This window comes from Benincasa hispida, chromosome 4, assembly GCF_009727055.1.
Source record: "Benincasa hispida cultivar B227 chromosome 4, ASM972705v1, whole genome shotgun sequence".
Taxonomy (NCBI): Eukaryota; Viridiplantae; Streptophyta; class Magnoliopsida; order Cucurbitales; family Cucurbitaceae; genus Benincasa; species Benincasa hispida.
The window spans coordinates 15,417,976-15,427,612 of record NC_052352.1 but is presented as its reverse complement, the minus strand read 5'-3'; the positions used below and the strand labels follow the sequence as shown (position 1 = coordinate 15,427,612).

The 9,637-nt window shown below is 36.5% G+C and overlaps 2 protein-coding genes across 5 annotated transcripts; both read right to left on the bottom strand.

Moving 5' to 3' along the window:
• Positions 1-414: 414 nt before the first annotated feature.
• LOC120075650 (F-box/kelch-repeat protein At1g23390-like) lies at positions 415-2,133 on the bottom strand. Its single transcript, XM_039029240.1, has 2 exons — positions 743-2,133; positions 415-711 (listed from the first exon to the last, which is right to left on the bottom strand). Exons 1-2 carry the CDS (start codon positions 1,778-1,780, stop codon positions 598-600), a joined length of 1,152 nt encoding a protein of 383 aa, XP_038885168.1. The 5' UTR covers positions 1,781-2,133; the 3' UTR covers positions 415-597.
• Positions 2,134-2,835: 702 nt separating this feature from the next.
• Positions 2,836-8,546, bottom strand: LOC120075649 (ATP-citrate synthase alpha chain protein 1). 4 transcript variants are annotated; one of them, XM_039029238.1, is made up of 15 exons: positions 8,410-8,546; positions 8,205-8,305; positions 7,925-8,033; positions 7,265-7,441; positions 6,970-7,131; positions 6,691-6,771; positions 6,307-6,358; positions 5,938-6,052; positions 5,753-5,834; positions 4,102-4,197; positions 3,902-4,003; positions 3,631-3,747; positions 3,403-3,519; positions 3,184-3,304; positions 2,836-3,093 (listed from the first exon to the last, which is right to left on the bottom strand). In XM_039029238.1, the coding sequence occupies exons 3-14, from the start codon at positions 8,021-8,023 to the stop codon at positions 3,233-3,235; spliced, it is 1,272 nt and encodes a 423-aa protein (XP_038885166.1). In that variant the 5' UTR covers positions 8,024-8,033; positions 8,205-8,305; positions 8,410-8,546; the 3' UTR covers positions 2,836-3,093; positions 3,184-3,232. The 4 variants fall into 4 exon arrangements, with proteins under 4 accessions (XP_038885166.1, XP_038885167.1, XP_038885165.1 ...); XM_039029239.1 differs by having other exon boundaries at positions 2,842-3,304; positions 8,139-8,305; XM_039029237.1 differs by having other exon boundaries at positions 2,842-3,304; positions 8,143-8,305.
• Positions 8,547-9,637: the final 1,091 nt, after the last annotated feature.

Genomic DNA, 9,637 nt, shown 5'->3' with positions numbered 1-9,637 from the left:
ATTTGTTACATATCATAGTACTTGATCAGTAGGCAATATCAGAAACTACTATGTGTCAAAGAATGAAAGGTAATCAGATAACAATCGGAATGCAATCAAAAGAATAATAGCAAAAACTACTAACTAATTGACAAAAAAATAAAAGATAAATATGCAATCAGAAGACAATTAGAAGACAATTAATTGAAAATATAAAAAATAACCAAATATGTGTCTAATTAGATAACAATCACATAACAAAACAATCAAATTACAGGCGAAAGTCAGTGAATTATGATTGCATAGGTGGGATTTGACATGTTTGTAAAAAAGCAAAAACAAGGAACGCACTCTAAATTTTCAATTTATTTTTTATTAAAGTTGCAATTATTTGAGACGATTGAATCAAACTAAATGAATTTAACAAAAGAAAGAAAATATTATAAGAGTAAATAACATTCACCATAACACAACTAAATCCTCTGGATTGATATGCTATATGCTAATATAGAATATCATATACACACAAGTTCATACACAAACAATGTAAAATTGGAATAATAAGAAATATGAAAATTAGATTTGAAAATTTTGCTATGTAATTGCAAATCTAGAAAATTATTTGTGGGAGTTGGGTAGAGTTTTGAGTGAGACGGGTAGGGTTCCGAGGTTGAAGGCGCGTTCCAAGTGTGGGAGTGTTACATTGGAGCAGGAGCTGTCTCTTATACACATCTAGATGTGTATAAGAGACAGCGTCTATGGCGGCGACTGTGAGGCTTTCCCAGCGGCATTCCCCCTGCTTGAGCTCGCACATAATCACCTCCCTACCCTCCGAAGGGTTGTTAACAAAAACAAAATCCCCCATCACATTCAAGCAAATGGAGGGCATGTACCCACTCTCCCCTTTCAGCTTCTCCACAAGCTCAAATGGCATCTCCCACTCTTCTCTACCACCTTCCTCCATTATTTCCACCAATCTCCACATCACCACGCTTCTCACCTCCTCCGCCTCTCCTCTCAGACCCACCACAATCATACCTTTTCCTTTCCCGCCGCACCCAATCACTGAAAAGAACACCTCATCAGTATCCCCCCCACGCCCCTTGTACGGCCCGCCCCACGTTTTTCTCCCAGCATCGAACGAATACGTTACGCCCGTACTTTTGACACTCACGTACACGCACATTTTGTGTGGGTCCGCCGCAACTGACAGCCACGTGGACGCCGCCGACTCCATGAGATCCGTAGGCATGGAGTCACACCACTCCCACGTCCCAGTGGTGGCGTCGTAGATTTCGAGTGGGGGAGTGGAGTCGTCTGGTATGCCGCCGCAGCCTCGAGAGCCGGCCACGATGATATAGTTCCCGACGGCGGTGACCACAGGGTCGGGGCGCCAACCGATGGGTGGGGGGGCGTGTTGCCAGTTGAGGTGGAGTGGGTCCATGGAGAAGGCGAATCTGGAGGGAGAAAGCATGTAGAGGAGGGAGGAGTGGAAGGATCTAAGGAGAGAGAAGTAGTGATTAGTGTGGATGGAAGAGGAGGAGAGGCGTTGGAGCTCCATCCAGAGGTTGGACCTTGGGTCGTAGGCGAATGTAGTAACGGCGGAAGGAGATCGAGTGGACTGGGAGTGAATAATCAGCCATGGCTTGAGGGTGTTGAGACGAAGGAGGGAGGCGGAGATTGCAGAGCGCCAGGAAGAGGATACGGTGTTGGCAGAAACAAGATCCACCAACGGAACGTGACTTATTATCTCTTCCAAAATATCTCCGCCAATTCCACATTCCTCAGACTTCTCACTCATCTCCGATCCGTCTCTACGGCCAAATGCTCCTTCGACACCACAATAAATAAGCTGCCATCTCACACACTTCAAACAACATTAAATTCCCTTTCAATTTTCATGATTTAAAACAAACCATTAGTTAACAGCAGTCCCCTTCCTTCGCGTCGGCTTCATCGTTCCTCGTTTTAGTTTTAGTTTTAGTTTTATAAAAATTTAAAAAATATGAGTAGAGGGACGGATAAGGCTGTAAATTTGGTTTAGTTTTGGATGGTCAGGGGATGGGCCACGACTGAAATCCAAGGTCAAGAATGAGACCACAAACATTGGTACCAACTCTAATCACATCCAATTTAGAGTACACCTATGTATTATTTAAGAACTATTTAAATAAAATATTTAAATACATGTCACCACAAATTTTCTTCACGTAACAAACTCATATATTTGTAGATTTTCTTTTTTAATTTTATAGTTTGAGTAAGTATTATTCTAACTTAAATGTCAAAAATTTGATGATATAAAGTATATGTGACAATCATGCTCCACTAGTATACTAGAAACCTTATCTCCTTATCTCATCCTTACCAACGGCCTTTAATAACTTGGCCCTTACCATAACTGTATTCCCCAGGCAATGATTATGAACAAATTTAAATGGATTATACATTCTTGGTCACTACACAGTAAAAATTTCATGCAACCAATTTAGATGCAATCTATGTTACACTTTTTTTTTATGGAAGTCTGAAATGCACCCAAATATTTTTCTTTCATTCAAATTGTCGTCAAATTTTTTTTAGATAGAAGGAAATATAGATTAAATGCTAAATAGGGTAGATAAGAAAAAAAAATTAGCAAAAATTAAGGAGGCCCAACAAATATTTGCAAAATAGCATGGTTTTTTACAATAAAGTGAAGTTGCGTCTTTCATAAAGAAACAAATTTAAATATTAAATGCTAATGTTTTTGCAGAGAATCTATTTTAGCATTTAATCTAGAAACGTAGAAGTAGATGAAGGGGGAGAAGATATATATATATTTTTAAAAAATTCCATTAGCACTTGTAGAAGTAATGGGACTTAGAAGCATGGATAAGTATCGTTACATTAAAATAGAAGCATGGATAAGTATCGTTACATTAAAATAGTTGGAGTGGTGAGAAATTGACGAACTCAATTGATTAGCTCCCTACTTAAATGTAAAGATAAGCGGTGAGCTATATTGACAACGAAACGAAATAACCCCAAGTCGTTACACCCATCTTGCATCTACATTGAATTCAGACGTCCCCTATGCCTTATTGTCCACTCAAAAGTTTCTGCTCACGAATCCTTGTTCAAATGCATCACAAATGGAAATTTTTATTAAAAACTGGAGGAACTATCACCACAAATTGGTCAAAGGCAAAGAAAACTACACACATAATATGAGATTTCTATGACAAGCTCGACGCAGGTGGCGTATCCTGACTTATGCAGCTGCCGTTATGCACTCAATTGCTTGCTTGCATATACCAGTCATGGTTGCCTCCGGCCCATAAACCTATATTACAAAGCGAAGGTTTCTCAATACCAACTTATATGTACAGGCCTTTTAACATAACAATATATAGTTAGAAGTATTTAATGCCTGCACTCTACCTCAATTGGAACGCCAAGTTCTTCACCAAGTGCTCGCATCTTGGCAAGGCCTCTCTGGTAGTTGGGGCCTCCTCTTCTCACATAAATACTCATCCTAGCCGCTTTTAGCCTTGATTCCTGAATCATGACAACATCATGTGTCTACCCATTAGTACATGTGCCTACCTATTAGTATACTTGATGAATCGGAAAAATGGATTCCCTGAAATTGGACAAGGGTCACTTCACCTTCTCCTTCAAGGCCCGAATTATGCCATTAAATGTAGCAGCTACATCAGTAAAGTTCGCTATCCCTCCTCCAATCACAAGTGCTCTGTTTTGGCCGTCAGGGTCTGCAGTTGCACACTACAGGAAACAAAAGTGAAAGCATCAACCTCTACATCCAGTACACAGAAGCATATGTTCAATTAAAAGTTCAAGCATTTTGACATACTCATGATTGATATTCGCTATGGTAAATATATTATGTGCATCTAACTTCATAATAAACAAAGCTTACATCAATAACAACTCTGGCATACTGCAACACCTCCTCCTCATTAGGTGCTCCACTATATTCTGCATAGTTTCCAAGCTCAGAGGCATAACCAAGATCTCCAACCTATACAAAAAGAAAACTTCTATCAATAAAATCAAAATTATAAAAGTGAAAGCTGAATCTCAAAACTCGAGCATTGGAGTGGACAAACAAAAGCACACCGTGTCTGCATATATGACACTTGCACCACCTCCAGCGACCATGGTCCAAATTCGTCCCTTGGGGTTCAAAACTGTGAATTTCAAAGATGCACTTGTCTACATAGATGAAAATAAAAATGGTTGATTCAATTAGTTTAGAACAGAAATTTATTCCAGCAGATTAGATCCAGTATGAAGTAAACTGAAATGAAATTTCAGCAAACTCTCTGATGAATGGAATTAAATTAGTTTAGGATGGTCTCCTAAGCATTAGCAGACTTGCAAGGGCATGCAGACCTCAGAAAAACACATTTTGCACGTGTTGTATAAAACAACTGACATACATAACAAACTGATTTGCATACATGTATTGGATGCATTTTGCACGTGTTGAGAGGGGCCTTATGACATGTGGTTCCCCAATAGATTCTGTGCCTCTTGCATACTGATCCCTCGACATCAATTTTCTTCCAAAAAAAAAAAAAGGGAAAAATGGTTCTATGCCTCTTTTTGGATGTTGGTGACGAAGTCTCTTTGTAATTATTTCCTAGGTCTTGATTACGCTGGGAGTCTTTTTCTTATTTGGATTCCCTTTTGGGGATTACACCAGAAGAAGAGGAAACCAACTCTCTTCTTTTGTTCGAAGGATTTTTTAGGAGGCTCGGATACCTTTTGAAGCACTTATTCTTTCTGATAAGCAAAGACGTTGGTGGAATTGTTATAGCGGGTTGGTCTAGTAATTAGCCAAAAAGGGAAAAGAAGGGTAGTTTGACCCAACCCCTCTTTAACCCATTTCTCAAGTCGTGTCCATCCAGGACGGACACGACTTGAGAAATGGGTTAAAGAGGGGGCTACCGCCAAACTTTTTCCTTTTCTAGGGAGTCATGATGATCCGGCAGGAGGAATCTTCCTCACAAAGCCAGAAATCATTACAAACAAAGCGAAGGCGCTACTTGGCCCTATAAGAGAGAGAGAGGCGCTTTCACATCTTCTTAACCCGAAATGGCAAATGGCTGGGAACATTTTATTTCTGAGCAGAAGAGCCATTTTCATTTTCATAAGAAAACTTTTAAATATCTTCAGACTCCATCCTGCAAGGAATATCATAGAATAGCCGAAAAGTGATGACCCTTCTCTTTCAAAAGGATGCCAGTGGCTTATGTAGTGATTGGGGGGACGGACTTTTTAGTAATTCGAGATTTGAAAGGTCAATACAATCCCTTTAAGATAAGAAAGAACAAAAAATTGAAGTGTTTTTTCACCTAGCGAACTCACAATTATGTAGTGATTGTCCCATGAGATTAGTCAAGGTGCACATAAGTTGGTCTGGATACTAATGGATATAAAAAAATAATAAAAAATAAAATAAAATAAGAGCACTAAGTTTAATGTGCATTACCAAAGAACATAAATATTCAAGTCGTTGTACTTCCATACCAAAGACTTAAACTTTAAGAACATATTGACAACTCGAAATAAGAAAACAGAAAACCCCTCAAATATCATTACTTCTACACCCAATAAAGGTTTTTGAATCCAAACAAGCATTTTCCATGGATTTCCAGAATATAAGAATATATGTGAACCAGTTGACTAAGGAGAAGAATTGTTCAAGGAGGACATTAGAAATTGGACATTAACATGAAGAAAAAAGTGCAGATAGGTGCATTACCTTTTCATCTAGGCCATGGATAAAGCTTTCAGTAGGACTCATAACCCTACCAAATGGCATTGGAAATTCAATACTTCCCCACCTACAAAATCAAAAAACATATCAGAAAATAAAATTTGTTAGGGTTGTACTTGATGCAAAAGCAATGGATGAAATGTAACTATAACCAAGGGTGCCCGACATACTTCTTGAAGTTCTTGAAAGCAGCAGTATCATCTAGTTCACCTCTCATATCTAAAGGATAGGGCTTCCCATTAACAATCGCAAACGGATTCATTTCCAAGAAAGTAAAGTCCAAATCTGTTTCGCAAGAAATTGAAATTAATTGATCCATTTACAAAATAGACTAAGTAATTAAATTTACTCCAACCTAACTTCATACATTTTTAGGACTACTACACTTCCAGACTACTATAGTAGTGATTTAACATGATAAAAAGAATAGACAAGCCTAACAACAATATCAAAATATTATATCGATACTAACCTAACATCAGTTTTTTAATCCACCAATAATTCAACAACTAAGTTCACATCCCAAACAAATAACATACCTTGGAATAAGGAATACACTGCCTTGATAAACTCCTCGATTTCTCCTTTGATCTGGATTGAAGAACAAATTTACGTCAACTATTTGGTCTTGCAAAAGGGTTTCTTAACTTTCCATAACAAGATAACCATTTCAGATAAATTAAAGCCTTAAAAGTATATAGTATATCTAAAGCCTTAGAGCAGATTTTAGGCTTCTACGAATTATGTTGAGAACTGACAAGAATACATATAATACTGATTTTTGTTTAGTTCAACAATATGTGGAGTTCAAGATTTGCACCTCTAACCTCTTGGTCAAGTGTAAACTGTGCTATGTGATACCGTCAGTATCACCAAAGAAAAAACCACAAAAAAGAAAACAATTTTCATCGATGTAAATTTACCTCCAAAGGAAGGGTTGCCACCAGCTCGGCACATGTTTCTGAAGTGAGAGACACTCCTGTGGGGATAAATATGGTTTTAACCTGAATGAAAAGAGAGTTCCACTGAAACTTAGTAAAATTTGGGGGTGATAGAAATCAAACACGAAGAGTAATCCCTGAGCCTAAAGAGCACTTCTATGCAAAGGATTGTTAATTAATTCCCGAGCCTAAAGACACTTCTATGCAAAAGATTGTTAATTAAGATACAATTACAATAAATAAAACTAACAGCAAAAATACCTTATCCCAGTTCTCTTCGATTTCAATTCCTCCACACTCTGAGAAGCTAATGCTGCACCCAAGTCTCTCGGAGACGATATTGAGATAGTATTCTTCTTTGTGCGGAATGAAGGGTTCCACAATAAATGTGGTGATGGGTCCCTTGCATCCACCCATTGTTACCTGGCCATGAAAGAGAATAGCATAATAAAAAGATCACTAAGCGAGAGAAGGAAATGAAATGGGGTAGTGAGAAAACCAACAATAATCATGAGCAGATATTAAGTCAAAAAGACGAAAGGAAATAAAACAACACCTCTTTGCCAACGCGCTCTTTCACAAATGCAGCAACCTGAGCCAGATCAAGATTCAAGGCGACTAAACCACTTTTCCCACGCTTTCCAAACAACATGTCGGGCTTCACGACCAATTTTGATGACGAAAGCCAAGGTTCCCTCTCAACAAGCTCATTGAAATCAGTTGATTCAGTGACCTGAGGCAGATTTTAATTATTATTATAAAATCAACAACGACACTATAGAAAGTGGTTTGGAATCAAACGTGGAGCAAAGACAGGGATAGCAACATCAGATTCGATTTATTCTATAGATTATTTAACAAATCCAAGGATTCAAACGGGTGAATAACACTCTCTTCAACTCTGATTGGGTAATGTACAGAGGAAAGTTTCAGGCTGGAAAAAGAAAAGACAATCGAAAAAAGACAATATTTAATTTAAAGGGGAAAAAGGATGATTCGGGGTATTGGAGCCATTATTGGCAAGCAGCACTCACCACCGGTAACCAAATAGAAAAAGAAAAAGAATAAAAACGTTCTTCCCTGAGTGTCTAGTTTCTATGGAAGAAGACACCCTCAACAGGCAACAACGTCAATATGATGCTAAGGAAGAAGAGATCTAGGAAGAAAAAATTGTTAAGAATTTGGAGATCTAGAACAACAATGAAGCAGGACTCACTTTAGCGGATTGGATGGGAAGTTCTCTGCCAGAGATCCGTTTAAAGTGCTCCTTCAACAATCTCTTAGAGTCGTATTCTCTGATCTTCTTGCGAGCCATTTGTGAAAGCCTGCAGTGAGTACTCATACATTTCAAAGGTAGAAGAAGAGAATCTTTAACAACAACATTCCATATTGGATAATGAAAATCAAAAGAAAAGGAGACAAAGACGCACTCACAGTTACAGATCCAGAAAAGTTGGTTCCAGAGAAATGCAAAAGAAAGGAGAAAAACTAGTTACCTTTGGAATTAGGTAAGTAGAAGAACAAGAAGGATGAAAGTTGCGAAATTCCTCTACTTTACTGCACAATCTTTGCTTTCCAACGACCTTCGCATTTATAGCTGCACAGAGTTTTTAAATTAATTTTCGAAAATTTGACCAAATTATAAACAAATAAAATCAGGGGAAAAAAAAATTAGTTTCGTTGGCTTCAGACGGCGGGAACCTCAATTGCTTGAATGCGAAGGGCAATGAGAACTGGCAACCAACCGGTATGACGTTTTTGCCGCTACTCCTCCTTTTCACCACACTACCGTCCAATCATCCATCATACTCATCATCTTTTATAATAATAAACCGAAATATAATTTTTTGAAATTTTTTGAAAAAAAAATATCAATTTATATGTTTTGCACCAATTTAATAAATTGATACCATTATTAATTTAGGATTTAATTAATATAACTCTAAGATTTAGAACCATAGATTGATATTTATCCAAAATTTTAATTTACCACTATAATTAAATAGAATTGAGTCTATTATAAAATAATTTTCAAAACAATTATAACACGACTAGTACCATTATATTTGGCCAGCTTATGGTGTAACCAATTCCATGCATCTCATATTAGATAGTAAAAATTATACCAAAAATATCAATGCCCTTCAACTTTAGGGGGTGTACTAATCTAAATCATAAACTAATAGTTGTATCAATTTAAATCCTAAATTTTTGTAAGTATATTAATTTACACCCTTCATTAAAGGTACATTTGGATTGACTTGAGAAAAAAATGTTTTTCAAAAAATTCATTTGTAAACATGTTTGGAAAAATTGGTTGAAAATACACTTAAAAAAGCTATTTTGAGTGTTGCCAAACACTCTAATTTTTTTTAAATGATTTATTTTTTAAATTAAACACTTGAAAATGCATTTCAAACACACCTTAATTTACATTTAGGAAAACCTTGTGTGAAACTTGTGTCAATTAAATTCCTAAAATTTCACAAATGAATCAATTTAGATTCTTAAGCATAATCTTTTTTAAAAAGTCATCCGTATACTTACTCTAATCGTTCATTTTGTAAAACCAACATTTGAAGAAGTGATCTACACATGTTGGAGAATTAATGCATAAATGATTTTCAAATGTATTGTATTGAAAGGTCTAAATAGATGGACTTATGAAAGGTTAGGAATTTAATTAACTCAAATTATAAGTTCCATGAGATATTGATGGATCGAAATATGGAGGAAGGTGTTGATACAGTTATGAAAGCTTAGTGTTTAAATTGATATAGTTATTAATTTAGAGTTTTAATTGTTACAACTCACAAAGTTTAGAGATATAAATTGATATTTTAAAAAATAAAAAATAAAAACAATTCAATTTTTCTTTTTGAAAAAAATACCAAATGACAAAATTTTATTAGACAACTATTTAGACTAC

Bases quoted from the DNA above. Each gene is read 5' to 3' on its own strand.
- LOC120075650 (XM_039029240.1), bottom strand. From the start codon at position 1,780: ATGAGTGAGAAGTCTGAGGAATGTGGAATTGGCGGAGATATTTTGGAA. The intron at 712-742 runs GCCATAGACGCT...ATACACATCTAG, and splicing joins GGGAAAGCCTCACAGTCGCC to ATGTGTATAAGAGACAGCTC.
- LOC120075649 (XM_039029238.1), bottom strand. From the start codon at position 8,023: ATGGCTCGCAAGAAGATCAGAGAATACGACTCTAAGAGATTGTTGAAG. The intron at 7,442-7,924 runs GTGAGTCCTGCT...AATCTGCCTCAG, and splicing joins TTCCCATCCAATCCGCTAAA to GTCACTGAATCAACTGATTT. The intron at 3,520-3,630 runs GTGAAGTGACCC...GTCATGATTCAG, and splicing joins TTCGGGCCTTGAAGGAGAAG to GAATCAAGGCTAAAAGCGGC.